A 23,970-nucleotide genomic window follows, 5' to 3' on the forward strand; every position below is an offset into this window, starting at 1 on the left:
TTCCCCAACTTTTATTGGACTGGAACTACTTCTATCTTTGTCTTTGGCAGGATGTAGGTTATGTGTAATGATACCACTCAGAGCTTTCCCCTAACCAGCTTGGACTGGACTTCCTCAGTATAAGGACCTGGCAAACACTGGGATTTATGCTCTGTGTGTGTGTGTGTGTGTGTGTGTGTGTGTGTGTGTGTGCGTGTGTGTGGTGCGTGTGTGCGTGCGTGCGTGTTAGGAGGTTAGAATAGGGAGGGTAGGTGTTTGTTGGCTACGTCTCAAAGATCACAGAGGATGAGAGACAAAAGCAACTGGAAAGTATTTTAACCACTCAGACAAATGGATGGATAGGAAATACTCAATGCCTTTCATGCTGAGAGGAAGCAGGCCACTGCCAGCACTGTGTGCGTGTATATTTTGTGTGTATGGTCTGTACCTAACATCCATCCAGTCTAGTAATGTGAGCTGAGATGACATCATCAATGTCATATTCTCATGCTAGCTCTGTTCAGGCTGTGAGTCAGTACAAAAGCATTAGGACCTCTCATACAGGATACTTCTGTTGGAATTATTTGACAGAGAGGAAATGCAACACTAACACACACACACACACACACACACACACACACACACACACACACACACACACAATGTGTATTGTACCTTGTTACTGCTCATGACAGTGTGGTTAGTCATGCCATTCAAATTATGTTTTGGGGGCATACTGTATAACAGTGACTGGTTTCAGTGGTTCCTCTTCAGATTCAGAAGCAAAACCTGTCTCTCAAGTGATACCATATTCCCTTAAGTGCACTACTGTGGATCAGACCCCTATTCCCTTAAGTGCACTACTGTGGATCAGACCCCTATTCCCTTAAGTGCACTACTGTGGATCAGACCCCTATTCCCTTAAGTGCACTACTGTGGACCAGACCCCTATGTGTCCCAGGTCAAAAGTAGGTAATAGGGTGTAATTTAGTGTGTGAGTTGAGATGTCACCTGTTAGACCTGAGTAACCAATGGCCTATCTCTTGGTCTCATCCTAAATGATCAACAGGATGTGAAAGTATTTGAAGACACCATAATTCATGACCTGGATATCTGAGAAATGTGGGGCACTGCCTCTGAGAAAAACTCCCCAAATCAACTGTGAGTTAATGTCTCTCTGACTCTGTCTCTTTCTCCCCTACCCCAGTCTCTCTCGCTCTCGCTCTCTCTCACTCCCTCCTGAGATGTTCTCAATGTAAGGTAGCACAGTGTTGTACACTGTATCAGACTTAGTGGGGACAGTATCATACACTGTATCAGATTTAGTGGGGACAGTATCATACACTGTATCAGACTTCGTGGGGACAGTATCATACACTGTATCAGACTTAGTGGGGATAGTATCATACACTGTATCAGACTTAGTGGGGGCAGCATCATACACTGTATCAGACTTAGTGGGGACAGTATCATACACTGTATCAGACTTAGTGGGGACAGTATCATACACTGTATCAGACTTAGTGGGGACAGTATCATACACTGTATCAGACTTAGTGGGGACAGTATCATACACTGTATCAGACTTAGTGGGGACAGTATTATACACTGTATCAGACTTAGTGGGGACAGAATCAGACACAGATCAGACTTAGTGGGGACAGCATCATACACTGTATCAGACTTAGTGGGGACAGTATCATACACTGTATCAGACTTAGTGGGGACAGTATCATACACTGTATCAGACTTAGTGGGGACAGTATCATACACTGTATCAGACTTAGTGGGGACAGAATCAGACACAGATCAGACATAGTGGGGACAGCATCATACACTGTATCAGACTTAGTGGGGACAGTATCATACACTGTATCAGACTTAGTGGGGACAGTATCATACACTGTATCAGACTTAGTGGGGACAGCATCATACACTGTATCAGACTTAGTGGGGACAGTATCATACACTGAATCAGACTTAGTGGGGACAGTATCATACACCGTATCAGACTTAGTGGGGACAGAATCAGACACAGATCAGACTTAGTGGGGACAGCATCATACACTTTATCAGACTTAGTAGGGACAGTATCATACACTGAATCAGACTTAGTGGGGACAGTATTATACACTGTATCAGACTTAGTGGGGACAGTATCATACACTGTATCAGACTTAGTGGGGACAGTATCATACACTGTATCAGACTTAGTTTTAGACATAATGTGGACAGTATTAGATACAGTATCAGACACGGTGTCCTTACTGTGTGCATCAGACACAGTATCATACATAGTGGGGACAATATCAGACATAGTAAGGACAGTAGTGGCAGTAGTAGAGGCTTCAGTAGGGGCATAAGTTGTAGTTGTCTGACTAGAAGCTGTGGCTCTCTTCCAGTCTCTCAGTCTAGCTAGCAGCTCTCCTCCACTTTGAGCCAGGAGAGATTGACATGCATTTTATTCATGTTAGTTCTCTGTGTACATCTAAGGGCCAGCCGTGCTGCCCTGTTCTGAGCCACTTGCAATTTTCATAATTGTGTGTGTGTGTGTGTGTGTCTGTGCATGAGTGTGCGTGAGGCTCCACCTATTTCTAGGAGAGGAAAGGAGGGAGGGTCTCAGCTGAGCTCTGTTCTCCAGCTCTACCTCCAACTGGAAGACCCTGACATCACTTAGGAAGTACCCACCATGGACCCCCTCAGTCTGCTGGCCAAGGTAGGTCACTGCAGCCGTTTGTGTGTGTACATGTGTAAAGGAGTCACGCTGCTTGCTTAGCGAGTACCACTTCCTCCAGATTCGGCCCATACCTGGCACTAACTCAGGACCTCTGCCTTGCTAGCACACGGGACTGCCCTCCTGAAGCATCTTACTAGTTGGTGCCACGCGAAAAGCTAGCTATTAACAGGCTCAAGCCGGGGCGCTTCAGGCTGAGGAGTACGTTTCACACATCCCCATGTGCTACATTCACCCCTTAAACTTACTCAACAGCGACGCCAGCGTTGAGCTGAGCGCAACTGTACATCCGGGTCATGGTACCACTGTAAAGGATGTCACACTGATTGCTTAGCGAGTACCACTTCGACCCGATTCGGCCCATACCTGGCACGAACTCGGGACCTCTTTCTTGCTAGCATACGTGACCTGAAGCGTCTTAAAAGTCGGCGCCACATGAAAAGCTAGCTATTCCCTGGTGCACGTGGGGACACTTCAGGCTGAGGAGTAAGTTTCACACATCCCCATGTACTACACATGCGCCCGGACACAGGTAGACAGACGGATGGACAGACAGCCACAGAAAGATGTGTTGTCACAATGATGTAAGACAATATGGAGTAGTGAAGAGGCAGGGCCCACACCATAATACCCAGGCCTTTTCTCAATTGGATTTGCTCAACTCCTGCGTCCTCTCTCTTCCTTCCTCTCTCGCCTACTTTTGAAAAAGGTCAAACGTAAACGAGGAGAGGCGGCGAGGAGAGGGAAAGTGGATGAAAATGCACTTTATGAAATGAGAGTCCTTCTCTACTCGCGCTCCATTAGGCAAATGACATTTACAGGGGTGGATCCCAAAATAAATGTGTAAAGTGATAACTAATTTTAGTTTGTTGTGCAAAATATTTTATAGATAAAATGATAAGTAGCATATTGTTTTTTAAGGTGTGCATGCTTTTCTCCTCCAACAAAACAAAAGCTGATTCAAAGGAGGTGTGGCAGATTTCAAAACTCTTCCGCGAAGGAGGTACAGTAGGATACACATGACTATCATCGATGAAAGGTGGCTGTCAAAGAGGGGAGGACACTTCCACGGAGGAGAGAGGGTGGAGGATTTTTGCCCAAATGAGAAAAGGCCTAAGTCTCTCTCACTGCAGCCTCTGTTCTGTTGATTGTCTGGTCATACCTTAACATACGTCTTAGACTTAGAGCTTCCAGACAGGCCTGATTTGTAAAGAGTGTGTGTTTTCGTACACCGTAAGTGTGTTGTTCCTGGTATGCCTGATTATCTCTTTGTAATTCGCAGCACAGCACCAGGCCTTTCTCCTCCCAGGTCTGCAACCTGCAGCTGCTCTCCACTGATGTAGTCCTCTAGGCAGTGTGTGTGTGTGGGTGTAATTATGTGTGTGACAGTTTACATGAATGTCTTGTTTAAATTGTTTATTTACATGTGTGATTTGTTACGTGTGTGTTGTCCAATGTGGTGTGTTATGCCAGACTAGAATTGGAACCAGAGAGGGGGTGAGTTAAGGTGATGGTCTTAATCTTGGTTAACCCAGAACTAAAGTCTTGTGTAATTGGTCAGCTACTCTATAAAATTCTGGGTCCATACATGTTAAGAGACGTAATAAAGAAACACTAGAACGAGGAGTGGAACAAGGATCTCCACCTCTCTCTTTGTAAGTTACGGGCAGAATGAATGGACCCTCCCCTTCCGAAATTTGAAAGATGCGAAATTGTGATTTGTCCAAATAACCAGTGACGTAAAACCCAAACACCAAAACTACTGCCGCTTGCTATCCTACGCATCCCATTCAGTCCGGACAGATTCTACAGTACCAGTTATGTTTACGTAGATCTGTCAACGAGAGATGATCTTGTCATGGATGTACAAACAACTGTTGTATGAATGTACATTTGAGTGTGTGTGCTTGTGTGTGTAAGGTTGTGTGTGAGATGAACTGTTATAAAAGTAACAGCTGTTTTACATCATATAGCTAGCTAGCCTTCTGGGCCCATATCTGTCTTGTAAATCATCTCACACCAAGACCTGGTTCTGATAACCATCACTATTCAAATTGCAAAACATAAACACGTATGTGTCTGCGTGACTCGCGTGTCAGAAAGAGACAAAGAGGCTCTCTGCAGTGAATCCTTCTGTGGGACTCTACATCTACACTGAACAAAAATAGAAACGCAACATGAAACAATTTCAAAGATTTTACTGAGGTACAGTTCATATAAGAAAATCAGTCAATTGAAGTAAATTAATTAAGCCCTAATCTATGGATTTCACATGACTGGGAATACAGATATGCATCTGTTGGTCACAGATACCTTAAAAGAAAGGTAGGTGCGTGGATCAGAAAACCAGTCGGTATCTGGTATGTTGCAGGATATTGGCAGGAACTGGAAAACGCTGTCATACACATCGATCCAGAGCATCCCAAACATGCTCAATGGGTGACATGTCTGGTAAGTATGCAGGCCATGGAAGAACTGGGATATTTTCGGCTTCCAGGAATTGGGTACATATCCTTGCAACATGGAGCCGTGCATTATCATGCTGAAACATGAGGTGATGCTGGCGGATGAATGGCACGACAATGGGCCTCAGGATCTTGTCATGGTATCTATGTGCATTCAAATTGCCATCAATAAAATGCAATTGTGTTCGTTGTCCATAGCTTATGCCTGCCCATATCATAACCCCACCACCACCATGGGGCACTCTGTTCTCAACGTTGACAGCAGCAAACCGTTCACCCACATAACGCCATCTGCCCAGTAAACCGGGATTCATCTGTGTAGAGTACACTTCTCCAGCGTGCCAGTGGTCATCGAAGGTGAGCATTTGCCCACTGAAGTCGGTTACTACGCCGAAGTGCAGTCAGATCAAGACTCTGGTGAGGACGACGAGCATGCAGATGATCTTCCCTGAGACGATTTCTGACAGTTTGTACAGAAATTCTTTGGTTGTGCAAGCTCATTTTCATCAGTTCCCAGTTGTTTTGAACGCTGCAGAAGTCATGCTGGATTGACAGCATGGCCAATGTATTCAACCTTTTCTGGCCAATGGTGTTGCGTGTGAATGTTTATCCTTTTAAGCTTTGAAAAGAGACAGATTTTTTAAATCCTTAAACCCAGACTTGGACCACACACCCTCTCCACCAAATAGCAGGCAGGGGAAGCAAAATAGTGATTGCTTTGCTTTGCAGTTAGCCACGGATTCCTTCCAAACCACTCATTGGTGAATTTGCTATTTCCGACATCTTGTGTAATGTTTATGTCCAATGGCTGATGAGCACCGATACGTTTTATCTATAAGTTCTCGTCATATGACAAGGATTGAAAATGATTTGCCGGTAGATTGTCTACGTGATTCATGATGATGACTGCTTGTCTAGCTAGCTAGCTTGCTAGCTATGATTTTGAAAGTATGATGTTGACATCAATCCAATCAAATCTACGGTAGATATAACGTGATTTGACATCATTTTATCTGTGGTCAATGACCTTGAGCCTTCTTGGATGGGCACTTCTAATGTAAATATATGTCAGCACCCAATGGGGCTTGAACTGCCTAGCTCTCCCTGTCGATTCTGCAGTGACATAGTGTCCCCATGAGTGACAGAACACTGAGCCAATCACATCGCAACGAGATAAAATGACCAATGCCTACGCTCTGTGCTTTCGCTAGCTGCCCCTCCACCACAGAAACCACTGAGCTAAGCTGAAACACCTGCATTTTGGAGCTGCCTTACTCAAGAAACCATGTTTGTATGCGGCTTTATTAACTCAAGATTATACTATTTTTTTTACATTGTTTGCAAACTGATATGTAACACAAATGAATGCCAAAATAACATGCAAAACAGACCAATTATTATATTTTATATATTTATATATTTTATTTATATATATATATATATACAGTACCAGTCAAAAGTTTGGACACACCTACTTATTAAAGGGTTTTTCTTTATTTTTGCTATTTTCTACATTGTCGAATAATAGTGAAGACATCAAAACTATGAAATGACACATATGGAATCATGTAGTAACCAAAAAGGTGTTAAACAAATCAAAATATATTTTAGATTTTAGATTCTTCAAAGTAGCCACCCTTTGCCTTGATGACAGCTTTGCACAATCTTGGCATTCTCTCAACTAGCTTCACATGGAATGCTTTTCCAACCGTCTTGAAGGAGTTCCCACATACGCTGAGCACTTGTTGGCTGCTTTTCCTTCACTCTGCGGTCAGACTCATCCCAAACCATCTCAATTGGGTTGAGGTCGGGTGATTGTGGAGGCCAGGTCATCTGATGCAGCACTCCATCACTCTCCTTCTTGGTCAAATAGCCCTTACACAGCCTGGAGGTATGTTTTTGGTCATTGTCCTGTTGAAAAACAAATTATAGTCCCACTAAGCGCAAACCAGATGGGATGGCCTGTCGCTGCAGAATGCTGTGGTAGCCATGCAGGTTAAGTGTACCTTGAATTCTAAATAAATCACAGACAGTGTCACTAGCAAAGCACCCCCACACCATCACACCTCCTCCTCCATGCTTCACGGTGGGAACCACACATGCGGAGATCATCCGATCACCTACTCTACGTCTCACAAAGACACGGCGGTTGGAATCAAAAATCTCAAATGAAGAATCTTTGAAGAATCTCAAATACAGTGGGGAGAAAAGGTATTTGATACACTGCCGATTTTGCAGGTTTTCCTACTTACAAAGCATGTAGAGGTCTGTAATTTTTATCATAGGTACACTTCAACTGTGAGAGACGGAATCTAAAACAAAAATCCAGAAAATCACATTGTATGATTTTTAAGTAATTAATTTGCATTTTATTGCATGACATAAGTATTTGATCACCTACCAACCAGTAAGAATTCCAGCTCTCACAGACCTGTTAGTTTTTCTTTAAGAAACCCTCCTGTTCTCCACTCATTACCTGTATTAACTGCACCTGTTTGAACTCGTTACCTGTATAAAAGACACCTGTCCACACACTCAATCAAACAGACTCCAACCTCTCCACAATGGCCAAGACCAGAGAGCTGTGTAAGGACATCAGGGATAAAATAGTAGACCTTATTTGGTGCAGAACTTAATATTTGGTACAGAAACCTTTGTTTGCAATTACAGAGATCGTACGTTTCCCGTAGGTCTTGACAAGGTTTGCACACACTGCAGCAGGGATTTTGGCCCACTCCTCCCCTCCATACAGACCTTCTCCAGATCCTTCAGGTTTCGGGGCTGTCACTGGGCAATACGGACTTTCAGCTCCCTCCAAAGATTTTCTATTGGGTTCAGGTCTGGAGACTGGCTAGGCCACTCCAGGACCTTGAGATGCTTCTTACGGAGCCACTCCTTAGTTGCCCTGGCTGTGTGTTTCGGGTCGTTGTCATGCTGGAAGACCCAGCCACGACCCATCTTCAATGCTCTTACTGAGGGAAGGAGGTTGTTGGCCAAGATCTCGCGATACATGGCCCCATCCATCCTCCCCTCAATACGGTGCAGTCGTCCTGTCCCCTTTGCAGAAAAACATCCCCAAAAATGATGTTTCCACCTCCATGCTTCACGGTTGGGATGGTGTTCTTGGGGTTGTACTCATCCTTCTTCTTCCTACAAACACGGCGAGTGGAGTTTAGACCAAAAAGCTCTATTTTTGTCTCATCTGACCACATGACCTTCTCCCATTCCGCCTCTGGATCATCCAGATGGTCATTGGCAAACTTCAGACGGGCCTGGACATGCGCTGGTTAATACAGGTAATGAGTGGAGAACAGGAGGGCTTCTTAAAGAAAAATTAACAGGTCTGTGAGAGCCGGAATTCTTACTGGTTGGTAGGTGATCAAATACTTATGTCATGCAATAAAATGCAAATTAATTACTTAAAAATCATACAATGTGATTTTCTGGATTTTTGGCTCTGCCCCACCTACCCTGAATGATGGGTCGCCACTGGGACGGATTGACGGATGGACGGGTGGGCTGACGTATAGACAGACAGAATTGGTCTGATTAGGCTTAGGCAGCATGGAAGGAAGGTAGAATCTCCATTACAAATGAGTGAGTGGGCTGTTTCTCCGCTTAGTGAAGTCTCTTCCCCAAAACTAATAGTTTAATATCAGACAGGATTCACACTGCCCCTGGGATAACATTAACACACACACACACACACACACACAAAGAAATATGCACACACACACACACACATGTGCACACACAAACGTGTGCACACACACATACACAGTGCACACAGCTAGTCCCTGGGATAACTTGGCTCTCCCTAAGGATGAGTAGGATGTGCATTGCACTGTAATTGTATTTATTTATTCGTTATTAAGTCAAAATTATCCTCAACCTCGACTGGTGTGGAGGAGGAATCTCCAATTAGGATGGGATGGAAGAGTAAAAGCAGTGTGTGTGTTTGTATCATGAACTGGGTTATGTGTGTGTGGAGAAAAACAGGAAAATCCTGATTTAAATAGGGATGATCCAATGGGACCTCTGTTACATTCTGATGGAGGGAGAGAGGAGTGTCGATTTGTTTAATGAAAGTTGCAGAGCGAGGGTTGGTTATCACCCTGGAGAGAGAGAGAGGGAAAGGGAGTGGGAGAGGGAGTGGGAGAAAGAGAGAAAGAGAGAATGTACAGTTCATTCAGAAAGTATTCAGACCTCCTCCCTTTTTCCACATTTTGTTACGTTACAGTCTTATTCTAAAATTGATAAAATTATTTTTTCCCCTCATCAATCTACACGTAATACCCCAGAATGACAAAGTGAAAACAGCCTTTTAGAAATACCTTATTTACATAAGTATTCAAACCCTTTTCTATGGAGACTCGAAATTGAGCTCAGGTGCATCCTGTTTCCTTTGATCATCCTTGAGATGTTTCTAGAAATTGATTGGAGTCCACCTGTGGTAAATTCTATGGATTGGACATCATCTGGAAAGGCATACACCTGTCTATATAAGGTCCCACAGTTGACAGTGCATGTCAGAGCAAAAACCAAGCCATGAGGTCGAAGGAATTGTTCGGAGAGCTCCGAGACAGGATAGTGTCGAAGCACAGATCTGGGGAAGGGTACCACATTTTTTTTTGCAGCATTGAAGGTCCCCAAGAACACAGGGGCCTCCATAATTCTTAAATGGAAGAAGTTTGGAACCACCAAGACTATTCCTAGAGCTGGCTGCCCGGCAAAACTGAGCAATCTGAATAAAAAGGGCCTTGTTCAGGGAGGTGACCAAGAACCCGATGGTCACGCTGACAGAGCTCTAGAGTTCCTCTGTGGAGATGGGAGAACCTTCCAGAAGGACAACCATCTCTGCAGCACTCCACCAATCAGGCCTTTATGGTAGAGTGGCCAGACGGAAGCCACTCCTCAGTAAAAGGCACATGACAGCCCTCTTGGAGTTTGCCAAAAGGCACCTAAAGGACTTTCAGACCATGAGAAACAAGATTCTCTGGTCTGATGAAACCAAGATTGAACTCTTTGGCCTGAATGCCAAGCATCACGTTTGGAAGAAACCTGGCACCATCCCTTCGGTGAAGCATGGTGGGGCAGCATCATGCTGTGGGGATGTTTTTCAGTGGCAGGGACTGGGAGACTAGTCAGGATCGAGGGAAAGATGAACGGAGCAAAGTACAGAGAGATCCTTGATGAAAACCTGCTCCAGAGCGCTCAGGACCTCAGACTGGGGTGAAGGTTCACCTTCCAACAGGACAACGACCCTAAGCACACAGCCAAGGCAACGCAGGAGTGGCTTTGGGACAAGTCTCTGAATGTCCTTGAGTGGCCCAGCCAGAGCCCGGACTTGAACCCAATCGAACATCTCTGGAGAGACCTGAAAATAGCTGTGCAGCGATGCTCCCCATCCAACCTGACAGAGCTCGAGAGGATCTGCAGAGAAGAATGGAAGAAACTCACCAAATACAGGTGTGCCAAGCTTGTAGCCTCATACCCAAGAAGACTTGAGTCTGTAATCGCTGTCAAACGTGCTTCAACAAAGTACTGAGTAAAGGGTCTGAATACTTATGTAAATGTGATATTTCAGTGTTTCATTTTTTATAAACTTGCAAGCATTTCTAAAAACCTGTTTTTGCTTTGTCATTATGGGGTATTGTGTGTAGATTGATGAGGGTAAAAAACAAATGTATCCATTTTAGAATAAGGCTGTAACATAACAAAATGTGGAAAAAGTTAAGGGGTCTGAATACTTTCCGAATGCACTGTATATGTGAGTTATTGAAGTGTGTGAGAGAGTTATTGAAATGTGTGAGAGAGTTATCCTCATGCATTCATGAGCTCAGTTAGAATAGATTATTCTGGAAGGTCTTTTAGACTCAAGCCACTCAAGCCATAGGCTGTTCTCTCTGCTTCCGCACGGCAAGCGGTACCAGTACATGAAGTCTGACACCAACAGGCTCTTGAACAGCTTCTATCCGCAAGCCATAAGACTACTAAATAGCTAACTAAATAGCTAACTAAATGGCTATATGGACTATCTGAGTTGACCCGTGTATTTTATGCACACTCACAGGGCCCTACACACTCACACACGCTGACACTCCAACACACACACACACAAACACTCACTCCATCATTTGCTCACACACACACATAATATGCACATACATTTATACTGACTACACACACTCACACCCAGTCGCATAAAAGTCAAATTTTTCATCAAATACGCTACTCTGTTTATCATATATCCTGATTCCTAGTCACCTTACCCCTATACATATCCCGTGTGGCTCAGTTGGTAGAGCATGGCGCTTGCAATGCCAGGGTTGTGGGTTTGATCCCACGGGGGACCAGTATGAAAATGTATGCACTCTAAGTCGCTCTGGATAAGAGCGTCTGCTAAATGACTAACATGTAAATGTAAATATCTATCACTCCAGTATCCCTGCACATTGTAAATATGGTACTGGAACTGACTGACCCTGTATATAGTATGCCTACTTACTTTCTCGTGTTCTTCTTATTTTGTGTGTTTTTTGTTCTACCTTATGTTATTTTTTTAGTATTACATTGTTATTGATTACTGCATTGTTGGGTTTACAGTTTGCAAGAAAGGCATTTCACTGTATTTGTGCACGTGACATTAAACCTTGAAACTTGAAACTTCTGTTGGAATATTTCAGCTCTTATTTGAGTTTCTTTTAGTTTATGAAGAATAACTGAGTAAAGCTCTCTATGAAAAGGGGTGCTGGTTAGTCAGCACCCCTTTTCATAGAGGGCTTTACTCAGTTATTCATAGGGGGACGCTATGAAAAGGGCAGGTCTGTATCCACCTACCCCAGGAGAAACAGAGGGATGGAGAGTGTGAGGGAGGAGGGATGGAGAGTGTGAGGGAGGAGGGATGGAGAGTGTGGGGGTTGTAGGGATGGAGAGTGAGAGAAAGGGATTGAGAGACCACCTAGAAGCATGTGTGGTGTCTGGCCTTTTGGCCTTTGCCCTTCTGACCAGCTGTGTGACATATGTTGGCATCAGGTCTGAGACACTCCTCATCATAACTCACTTCCTCCATCTTTCACTTTTCCCTCCTTTCATCTCTCTCTTTCCCCAGGCTGAATATTGCCTTTGGTCATTCAGTAATAATATTGTGTGTGTGTTGTGCCTGTGCGTGTACGTGTATGGCTGCCTGAGGGAGGGCCAGTGTCTGCAGAGTAAAAACAATCACATATTACCCCTGGGGTCACAGAGGTCAATGGCCATACGGCAGACCACCAAAATGATATACTGGTATAGACACACACAAACTTGTGCACACACACGCACGCCTTCCCTCCCTAGGGCAGTATTCCTGATAATCCCATTATGGGAACGTAGAGCTGGCAGTGGGAGAAAACAGCACCTGGGAATGATGGCTGACGGATGGAATACTACACTGTTTCAGCTCCATGGAATACCACTATAACTCTCATAGGAATTTCATGTTTATTATGGGATGTCCAGTATTTCAGGGCAGCGTTTCTCAACCTGTTGTATACCAGGGACCAGCATGGTCTTTTCAGTGCCAGGAACAGTGCTCCCTGGCCTCCTGTCATTTGATCCCAGGTCCTATTTAGCACTTCGGTATAGGGAGGGAAACTCAACCTGATAGTAGCTGAATATAACATGAATACAATACATTATGATGTCACTGTGTAGCTGTAGCTAGGTTATGTTAAAAATATACAGGTTAAGAGAAGAGGATTCTAATATCCCATAACTCTTTGTGCTACTATTCTGATAACCATCACTTTTTTAATAGCAAACACAGTCTGCATGACTGGTGTGTCAGAGAGCGACAAAGAGGCTCTGTGGTACTTCTGTGGTACTCCACGTCTACATAATGCAAATCAGTCCAACTTTAGTCCATAATTAATGGACAGAGAAAGGGGAAGGGGGGGAGATAAGGGGGGAGGGTGGGTTGGGGGGGAGAGAGAGAAAGAGACAGAGAGGGAAAGGGAAAGGCAGACAGATGGACAGGCAGACACACAGATGGACAGACAGACGGACATAGAATGATGTGTTGTCACATTGATGGAAGACAAGATGGAGTAGTGAAGAGGCAGGGCCCACACTATTTTCTTCTGTCAGATGGTGTCATTCTAACGTGACACGCAGTTGTCGCGCTATCTGATGTGAGACAATAGCGCCCACACCATAATACCCAGTCTCTCCGTTATATCAACACACTCGTCACTACCACTCAACAACTCTAAATTGTTTTGGCACAGTTTAGGCATGAAGTCACTTGCATAAAACATTTGAAATAGGGATGTGATAAATTGATAATTGTTCTTAAAGTTTAAACAGCCATTTCTTTATCGGTTTTCCGTTAAAACGATAAGAAAAATTCATACAATTCCATGTGAATTCACAATACAGAATATGGTCCTATTGCATATGACCGCTAGGGGGCAATGAAGTTCTATCTACCTCAGTCATAGGCTGAATCTCATACCGAACCCTTGGTCCCCAAGGCCTTTATCGAGTGGCCACTTGCTGTTGTTTGATAGTGATCGCTCTAGTCTGCAAGTGTTTTGGCCAAAATGAGCATTGAGACGATGCGCACTCAACGTCCCAACTGCCATTTATCAATATTACAAAATTCTAAATCCATTCACAAGCATTGTCTCCCGCGAACTGTCTTGTGCATGACTCACTCGTTATGAAATATGGGCACTGGGGCAGACACAGACGCACGCATACTCTGATACACAGTGAGAAAGCTGTAAAAACAAAATTACATCTCTCTACTCCTGCACAAAATACTGTATATCGGTCGCCAGTGATATCATCAGCTGATTTAGCTTGTTGTAGCCTGCCTGCTGCTAGCTAGCTTCACTGACAAACACAGGGATGGAATTTTAAGTAGCTAGCTAAGGATGTTGGGCGCTGCACTGATTAACAGCGTGCAACTTGTCAGATGACCATCTGAGGGACCGCTCAGCATCATGCTAGGGACCAGTGCTGACCCCCAGACCGCTGGTTGAGCAACACTGCTCCCTGGCCTCCTGTCATTTGATCCCAGGTCCTATTTAGCACTTCGGTATAGGGAGGGAAACTCAACCTGATAGTAGCTGAATATAACATGAATACAATACATTATGATGTCACTGTGTAGCTGTAGCTAGGTTATGTTAAAAATATACAGGTTAAGACAAGATTCTAATATGACATAACTCTTTGCGCTACTATTCAACTAGGGACCAGCTTCTGCATTCGGAATGACTGAGAGTGAATGGTAGCAGCATAGAAAGTTCGCCATCAAAGTGAAAATAAACACAATCGTAGTGAACTACTCTGCGATCACATAGCATAACTGCTTTACTGTCATTCTATTAATTTTGACGTTTTAAAAATAATCTACAGCCACCTTATTGTGGATTTCCCGACTGCTGGTCACGTTTTCAAAGCTAATCCTGTAGAATCCAGCAACTGCACTGGTCCCATGAATTTGTTTATTTTACGTTGTCTTAACCTTCCCGTTTTGAAAGTAGACGCTAGTCTAATGTCCTACTATGACCTCATGATAATGAACTGACATTAAATCCCATCAATGAAGTGACACTGAAAACGTTGTTCAGAGAGCCAAGGGCCGTGGGTAATAGTACACACGCACTCACGCACACACACACACACACACACACACACACATACACACACACACACATCGGGCCCAAGGCAAGGCAGAGTGATCCACATTTACTTCCTGTGGGAGAGGAAATTATGCACCTCCACTGTCACACACACACACACACACACACACACACTGTAGCATGACATCAGTGTTACGATAACCTTGTACTAGTAACCTAATTTACATCTCTGTGGTTTCAGCACCAGATATATGTAACACACAGCAAGATACACTACATGACCAAAAGTATGTGGACACCTGCTCATCAAACATCTCATTCCAAAATCATGGGCATTAATATGGAGTTGGTCCCACCCTTTACTGCTATAACAGCCTCCACTCTTCTGGGAAGGCTTTCCACTAGATGTTGGAAAATTGCTGTGGGGACTTCCTTCCATTCAGCCACAAGAGCATTAGTGAGGTCTAGCACTGATGTTGGGCGATTAGGCCTGGCTCGCAGTCGGCGTTCCAATTCATCCCAAAGGTGTTCGATGGGTTTGAAGTCAGGCTTCTGTGCAGGCCAGTCAAGTTCTTCCACACCGATCTCAACAACCTATTTCTGTATGGATCTCGCTTTGTGCACGGGGTCATTGTCATTCTGAAACAGGAAAGGGCCTTCCCCAAACTGTTGCCAGAATCGTCTAGAATGGCATTGTATGCTGTAAAGTTAAGGTTTCCCTTCACTGGAACTAAGGGGCCTAGACCGAACCATGAAAAACAGCCCCATTATTCCTCCTCCACCAAACTTTACAGTTGGCACTATGCATTCGGGCAGGTAGCGTTCTCCTGGCACCCGCCAAACCCAGATTTGTCCGTCGGACTGCCAAATAACTTATTTCCACTGCTCCAGAGTCCAAAGGCGGCGAGCTTTACACCACTCCAGCTGACGCTTGGCATTGCGCATGGTGATCTTAGGCTTGTGTGTGGCTGCTCGGCCATGGAAACCCATTTCATGAAGCTCCCGACGAACAGTTATTGTGCTGACATTGCTTCCAGAGGCAGTTTGGAACTCGGTAGTGAGTGTTGCAACCGAGGACAGACGATTTTTACACGCTTCAGCACTCGGTGGTCACGTTCTGTGAGCTTGTGTGGCCTACCACTTTGCGGCTGAGCCGTTGTTGCTCCTAGACGTTTCCACTTCACAATAACAGCATTACAGTTGACCGGGGCAGCTCTAGCAGGGCAGAAATCTGACGAACTGACTTGTTGGAAAGGCGGCATTCTATGACGGTGCCACGTTGAAAGTCACTGAGCTCTTCAGTAAGGCCCTTCTACTGCCAATGTTTGTCTATGGAGATTGCATGGCTGTGTGCTCGATTTTATACAACTGTCAGCAACGGGTGTGGCTGAAATAGCTGAATCCACTCATTTGAAGGGCTGTCCACATACTTTTGTATATATAGTGTGTATGAATAGTGTTCACACACATTTATCCTGTGCCCGTATTGTAATGCAGCCTGACATTCTCTATACCACAGACAGGGGGCACTGTGGCCTCAGGTATTAGCCCATTTTCTATCTCTTTTTTTTTCTTTCTCTCTCTCTCTCTCTCTCTCTCTCTGGCCTTTTCTCTGTGTCTCTCCTGCTGGAATGGGTAGAGTAGATTAATTAATGGATAGGAGGGAGGAGGGGAGGGGGGCAGGAGAGGAGGAAGGGAGGAGAGTAGGGGAGGAGGGCAGGAGAGAGGGAGGAGAAGGGAGAGGGAAGGGGGAGGAGAAGGGAGGAAGGGAGGAGAGTAGGGGAGGAGGGCAGGAGAGGAAAGGGGGAGGAGAAGGGAGAGGGAAGGGGATGGATAAGGGAGGAAGGGAGGAAGTTGAGTTTTGACAGTTAAGCTTAGGCATTAATTCTGAATGGTTAAGGTAAGGGTTAAGGCTTGGGAGTGCTTAGCACTGGGATGGAACTCGAGATCCTCGGAGCCAGAGTTCAAGCCTACTTGATGGTAATAGCGCTCACTGTTGCCCCTAGTGGCCAGTATTGAAGGTATCTCCCAACATTCTGGGGACCTGGACAAATAATACTGCAGTGGATCTGGTGTAACCTCCCAGGTTTGGGTGGGTGGTAGAAGGCTTGGATGAGTGGCTAGTGGGGTAAGGCTGATAAAATGGGCCATTAAGATCCATTCACAGTTGCAGAGAGCCTTATTTGGTGTGAGTGTGTCTGAGTGCTGCATCTCTCTGCAGTGGTGCAATAATCAGGGACAAATTATATCTCGCCATGCAACGTTTTATTGCTTTCCCCATGAACTTCCCCTCAGCATGCCTTATTGTTATGCTGCTTCACCTCCCTCTGGTTTGGGAACCATTACACACACACACACACACACACACACACACACACACACACACACACACACACACACACACACACACACACACACACACGCACACACCAAACAACGTGTAACCCCATGGATGACATACCTCTTCATCTCTCTCCTCCTTTCTCTTTCTACCTCTTTGTTTCACTTCCTTTCGCTATCTCTCTTTGTCAGTATCTCTAGCTCCCTCTGTGTGTGTGTCTGTGTGCGTGTGTGTCTGTGTGTCAGTTCTCTTCAGTAATGAGATAATTAGAGCTGTAGCGTATCATTGCTCTGTTACCCACAACACACTGCTGTGAACGGGGAGGGCTGAATTTGGCAGTTAGATTGTAATTAATGATCTACCTACCATCCTCCCTCCTTTTATATCTTCTTATCCTTCCCTCTCTTTTCCTCTCCTCTCTTCTCACTCCTCCCCTCTCTCTTCCTCTCCTATCTTCTCACTCATTTCATACGCCCGGTCTTCTTATTCCTTTTCACTTTCTTTTCTGTTCTATCATTATTTTCTTCTTATCATATCTCTCTTCTCTCTCCTGTCTTCTCTCTCCTACTCTCCCTCTCTTCTCTCTCCTGTCTTCTCTCTCCTACTCTCCCTCTCTTCTCTCTTCTGTCTTCTCTCTCCTACTCTCCCTGTCTTCTCTCTCCTGTCTTCTCTCTCCTACTCTCCCTCTCCCTCTCTTCTCTCTTCTGTCTTCTCTCTCCTACTCTCCCTCTCTTCTCTCTCCTACTCTCCCTCTCTTCTCTCCCCTGTCTTCTCTCTCCTACTCTCCCTCTCTTCTCTCTCCTACTCTCCCTCTCTTCTCTCTCCTGTCTTCTCTCTCCTACACTCCCTCTCTTCTCTTCTCTCTCCTACTCTCCCTCTCTTGTCTCTTCTGCCTTCTCTCACCTACTCTCCCTCTCTTCTCTCTCCTGTCGCCACTCACCTACTCTCCCTCTCTTCTCTCTCCTACTCTCCCTCTCTTCTCTCTCCTACTCTCCCTCTCTTCTGTCTTCTCTCTCCTACTCTCCCTCTCTTCTCTCTCCTGTCTTCTCTCTCCTACTCTCCCTCTCTACTCTCTCCTGTCTTCTCTCTCCTACTCTCCTACTCTCCCTCTATTCTCTCTCCTGTCTTCACTCTCCTACTCTCCCTCTCTTCTCTCTCCTACTCTCCCTCTCTTCTCTCTCCTACTCTCCCTCTCTTCTCTCTTCTACTCTCCCTCTCTTCTCTCTCCTGTCTTCACTCTCCTACTCTCCCTCTCTTCTCTCTCCTACTGTCCCACTCTCCCTCTCTTCTCTCTCCTGTCTTCTCTCTCCTACTCTCCCTCTCTTCTCTCTCCTGTCTTCTCTCTCCTACTCTCCCTCTCTTCTCTCTCCTGTCTTCTCTCTCCTACTCTCCCTCTCTTCTCTCTCCTGTCTTCTCTCTCCTACTCTCCTTCTCTTCTCTCTCCTGTCTCCTCATATATCCTACTCTCCCTCTCTTCTCTCTCCTGTCTTCACTCTCCTACTCTCCTACTCTCCCTCTCTTCTCTCCTGTCTTCTCTCTCCTACTCTCCCTCTCTTCTCTCTTCTGTCTTCTCTCTCCTACTCTCCCTCTCTTCTCTCTCTACTCTCTCTCTACTCTCTCCTACTCTCCTACTCTCCCTCTCTTCTCTCTCCTGTCTTCACTCTCTTACTCTCCCTCTCTTCTCTCTCCTACTCTCCCTCTCTTCTCTCTTCTACTCTCCCTCTCTTCTCTCTCCTGTCTTCACTCTCCTACTCTCCCTCTCTTCTCTCTCCTACTGTCCCACTCTCCCTCTCTTCTCTCTCCTGTCTTCTATCTCCTACTCTCCCTCTCTTCTCTCTCCTGTCTTCACTCTCCTACTCTCCTACTCTCCCCCTCTTCTCTCCTGTCTTCTCTCTCCTACTCTCCCTCTCTTCTCTCTTCTGTCTTCTCTCTCCTACTCTCCCTGTCTTCTCTCTCATCTTCTCTCTCCTACTCTCCCTCTTTTCTCTCTCCTGTCTTCTCTCTCCTACTCTCCCTCTCTTCTCTCTTCTGTCTTCTCTCTCCTACTCTCCCTCTCCCTCTCTTCTCCCTTCTGTCTTCTCTCTCCTACTCTCCCTCTCTTCTCTTTCCTGTCTTCTCTCTCCTACTCTCCCTCTCTTCTCTCTCCTACTCTCCCTCTCTTCTCTCTCCTGTCTTCTCTCTCCTACTCTCCCTCTCTTCTCTCTCCTACTCTCCCTCTCTTCTCTCTCCTGTCTTCTCTCTCCTACTCTCCCTCTCTTGTCTCTTCTGCCTTCTCTCACCTACTCTCCCTCTCTTCTCTCTCCTGTCGCCACTCACCTACTCTCCCTCTCTTCTCTCTCTCCTACTCTCCCTCTCTTCTCTCTCCTACTCTCCCTCTCTTCTGTCTTCTCTCTCCTACTCTCCCTCTCTTCTCTCTCCTGTCTTCTCTCTCATACTCTCCCTCTCTACTCTCTCCTGTCTTCTCTCTCCTACTCTCCTACTCTCCCTCTCTTCTCTCTCCTGTCTTCACTCTGCTACTCTCCCTCTCTTCTCTCTCCTACACTCCCTCTCTTCTCTCTCCTACTCTCCCTCTCTTCTCTCTTCTACTCTCCCTCTCTTCTCTCTCCTTCTTCACTCTCCTACTCTCCCTCTCTTCTCTCTCCTACTGTCCCACTCTCCCTCTCTTCTCTCTCCTGTCTTCTCTCTCCTACTCTCCCTCTCTTCTCTCTCCTGTCTTCTCTCTCCTACTCTCCCTCTCTTCTCTCTCCTGTCTTCACTCTCCTACTCTCCTACTCTTCCTCTCTTCTCTCCTGTCTTCTCTCTCCTACTCTCCCTCTCTTCTCTCTTCTGTCTTCTCTCTCCTACTCTCCCTGTCTTCTCTCTCATCTTCTCTCTCATACTCTCCCTCTCTTCTCTCTCCTGTCTTCTCTCTCCTACTCTCCCTCTCTTGTCTCTCCTGTCTTCTCTCTCCTACTCTCCCTGTCTTCTCTCTCCTACTCTCCCTCTCTTCTCTCTCCTGTCTTCTCTCTCCTACTCTCCCTCTCTTCTCTCTCCTACTCTCCCTCTCTTCTCTCTCCTGTCTTCTCTCTCCTACTCTCCCTCTCTTCTCTCTCCTACTGTCCCACTCTCCCTCTCTTCTCTCTCCTATTCTCCCTCTCTTCTCTCCTGTCTTCTCTCTCCTAATCTCCCTCTCTTCTCTCTCCTGTCTTCTCTCTCCTACTCTCCCTCTCTTCTCTCTCCTGTCTTCTCTCTCCTACTCTCCCTCTCTTATCTCTCTTGTCTTCTCTCTCCTACTCTCCCTCTCTTCTCTCTCCTGTCTCCTGTCTTCTCGTGTAGTGTCCTCCTGGCTCTCTCCTGTCTTCTCTCTCCTACTCTCCCTCTCTTCTCTCTCCTACTCTCCCTCTCTTCTCTCCTGTCTTCTCTCTCCTAATCTCCCTCTCTTCTCTCTCCTGTCTTCTCTCTCCTACTCTCCCTCTCTTCTCTCTCCTGTCTTCTCTCTCCTACTCTCCCTCTCTTATCTCTCTTGTCTTCTCTCTCCTACTCTCCCTCTCTTCTCTCTCCTGTCTCCTGTCTTCTCGTGTAGTGTCCTCCTGGCTCTCTCCTGTCTTCTCTCTCCTACTCTCCCTCTCTTCTCTCTCCTACTCTCCCTCTCTTCTCTCTCCTGTCTTCTCTCTCCTACTCTCCCTCTCTTCTCTCTCCTACTGTCCCACTCTCCCTCTCTTCTCTCTCCTATTCTCCCTCTCTTCTCTCTTCTGTCTTCTCTCTCCTACACTCCCTCTCTTCTCTCTCCTGTCTTCTCTCCCCTACTCTCCCTCTCTTCTCTCTCCTGTCTTCTCTCTCCTACTCTCCTACTCTCCCTCTCTTCTCTCTCCTGTCTTCACTCTCCTACTCTCCTTATCTTCTCTCTCCTACTATCCCTCTCTTCTCTCTCCTGTCTTCACTCTCTTACTCTCACTCTCTTCTCTCTCCTACTCTCCCTCTCTTCTCTCTTCTACTCTCCCTCTCTTCTCTCTCCTGTCTTCACTCTCCTACTCTCCCTCTCTTCTCTCTCCTACTGTCCCACTCTCCCTCTCTTCTCTCTCCTGTCTTCTCTCTCCTACTCTCCCTCTCTTCTCTCCTGTCTTCTCTCTCCTAATCTCCCTCTCTTCTCTCTCCTGTCTTCTCTCTCCTACTCTTCCTCTCTTCTCTCCTGTCTTCTCTCTCCTACTCTCCCTCTCTTCTCTCTTCTGTCTTCTCTCTCCTACTCTCCCTGTCTTCTCTCTCATCTTCTCTCTCATACTCTCCCTCTCTTCTCTCTCCTGTCTTCTCTCTCCTACTCTCCCTCTCTTGTCTCTCCTGTCTTCTCTCTCCTACTCTCCCTGTCTTCTCTCTCCTACTCTCCCTCTCTTCTCTCTCCTGTCTTCTCTCTCCTACTCTCCCTCTCTTCTCTCTCCTACTCTCCCTCTCTTCTCTCTCCTGTCTTCTCTCTCCTACTCTCCCTCTCTTCTCTCTCCTACTGTCCCACTCTCCCTCTCTTCTCTCTCCTATTCTCCCTCTCTTCTCTCTTCTGTCTTCTCTCTCCTACACTCCCTCTCTTCTCTCTCCTGTCTTCTCTCTCCTACTCTCCCTCTCTTCTCTCTCCTGTCTTCTCTCTCCTACTCTCCTACTCTCCCTCTCTTCTCTCTCCTGTCTTCACTCTCCTACTCTCCTTATCTTCTCTCTCCTACTATCCCTCTCTTCTCTCTCCTGTCTTCACTCTCTTACTCTCACTCTCTTCTCTCTCCTACTCTCCCTCTCTTCTCTCTTCTACTCTCCCTCTCTTCTCTCTCCTGTCTTCACTCTCCTACTCTCCCTCTCTTCTCTCTCCTACTGTCCCACTCTCCCTCTCTTCTCTCTCCTGTCTTCTCTCTCCTACTCTCCCTCTCTTCTCTCCTGTCTTCTCTCTCCTAATCTCCCTCTCTTCTCTCTCCTGTCTTCTCTCTCCTACTCTCCCTCTCTTCTCTCTCCTGTCTTCTGTCTCCTACTCTCCCTCTCTTATCTCTCTTGTCTTCTCTCTCCTACTCTCCCTCTCTTCTCTCTCCTGTCTCCTGTCTTCTCTCTCCTACTCTCCCTCTCTTCTCTCTCCTACTCTCCCTCTCTTCTCTCTTCTACTCTCCCCCTCTTCTCTCTCCTGTCTTCACTCTCCTACTCTCCCTTTCTTCTCTCTCCTACTGTCCCACTCTCCCTCTCTTCTCTCTCCTGTCTTCTCTCTCCTACTCTCCCTCTCTTCTCTCTCCTGTCTTCTCTCTCCTACTCTCCCTCTCTTGTCTCTTCTGCCTTCTCTTACCTACTCTCACTCTTCCTTTCTTATTTCACAAATCCTCTGTAGCTCAGCTGGTATAGCTCAGCTGGTAGAGCACGGCGCTTGTAACGCCAAGATAGTGGGTTCGATCCCCGGGACCACCCATACACAAAAAAATGTATGCACGCATGACTGTAAGTCGCTTTGGATAAAAGCGTCTGCTAAATGGCATATTATTATAGAGTGCTGTGTGTTCAGGGGCGTCATTCCCCCCTACAACAAAAAATCTGACGGGGCACAAAGTATGTGGAGAATACTTTTTTCAAACACCTGAAACAGCCCATTTCCTGCAATCTAGAGCCATAATCATTATGCTTGATTCTATATAAAAAATGTCAATTTTTCTACATATCTAAGCTTACCTCTTGTCTGTATCTTCCTGACTGGTGGCTCTAAAAAAAACCTCAATATTAGGAAGGTGTCCTTATTGTTTTGTACACTCAGTGTAAATATGCTTATCTGCATCTCTGCTGAAATCTGGGTAACAGATTGAAAGGAATGTGAGTCTTATTCAGTACATTTAGTTATTGCGTGCTTTTCTAAAGTCTACCAGCCTTGACAGCAGGCATGTCAGCTAAAGCCAGGAGGACACTACACGACTTTCAAAATCCTAACATCAAGCTGAGCCTCTCACATTAAACAACCGTATTTTCTGTAGTTGTTTGTGTGTTGTCAACGCGGTGGTGCGCACACTAAACGACGTGGCACAGACGGGGTCAAACATTACAAGATTCTTCACTTGGTCGTGAGGATTGTCGATACCATGCTGTCTCGCGAAATCAATGATGTGATTTGATTTAACATAGCCATGAGCTGTGGCTCAAAGCAGCCTCATAAACGTTCAATCATACATTCACGCTTGCCATACAGAGTTGAAATATCTAGCTAACATTTTGAGTTTAATAACAGTGCTTGTGAACTTCAGAACTGTAATGACTAGTAGTAGTCATCGCTCCTGCTCGAGAGTCTACACATTCTGGGTGATGCGAAACGACATAATCTCACTGGCTTCTTCTCCCGCGAGCTCTCATTGGCTATTGCTGATCACCGTTCGCAAAACTTGTCGTTGCACATCTCGTACTACAAGAGCATTGCAGATTTTGTGCTGATAAAATCAAACCTGTTTGGAAAAATTGGGACATCTGGGACTGCTCGAAGACCAGATCGATAGCCCTCAGATTGCGTCTTTGACCTGCTCACATTAAACGAGCGTCGGTGACGGCCGCGCGCCCCGAGTATGCAACGACATGGGGATTTTGTCTCCGATCTCAAAACGTGTCTGGGACAGCTAAATCGTGGCCAAAATCGTATAGTGTACACCCGGTTTAAGACAAATTAAACAAGCTAGCTACTCTAACTTCATTGATTGCCTGAAATGGCTTATTGGTAGCCAGTTATGAGGTTGGGAGATGGGAACCTATCTGGGCTAGCTAAAGCCAACTTCATAAAATTGTTAGGTGACTAGTATTATAAAAGTTAAAAAACTACCAGTCAAAAGTTTTAGAACACCTACTCATTCA

At 45.8% G+C, this 23,970-nt stretch overlaps 1 protein-coding gene across 1 annotated transcript in view; it reads left to right on the forward strand.

The window, feature by feature from the left end:
- smyd3 (SET and MYND domain containing 3) overlaps positions 1–23,970 on the forward strand; it is a 157,361-nt gene that overhangs the window by 17,090 nt on the left and 116,301 nt on the right. Inside the window, 1 exon segment of the mRNA XM_041848467.2 lies at positions 2,578–2,695. Within this exon segment, the coding sequence (XP_041704401.2) occupies positions 2,578–2,695 (118 nt within the window).

Source organism: Coregonus clupeaformis, chromosome 25, assembly GCF_020615455.1.
Source record: "Coregonus clupeaformis isolate EN_2021a chromosome 25, ASM2061545v1, whole genome shotgun sequence".
In the NCBI taxonomy this organism is placed as follows: domain Eukaryota; kingdom Metazoa; phylum Chordata; class Actinopteri; order Salmoniformes; family Salmonidae; genus Coregonus; species Coregonus clupeaformis.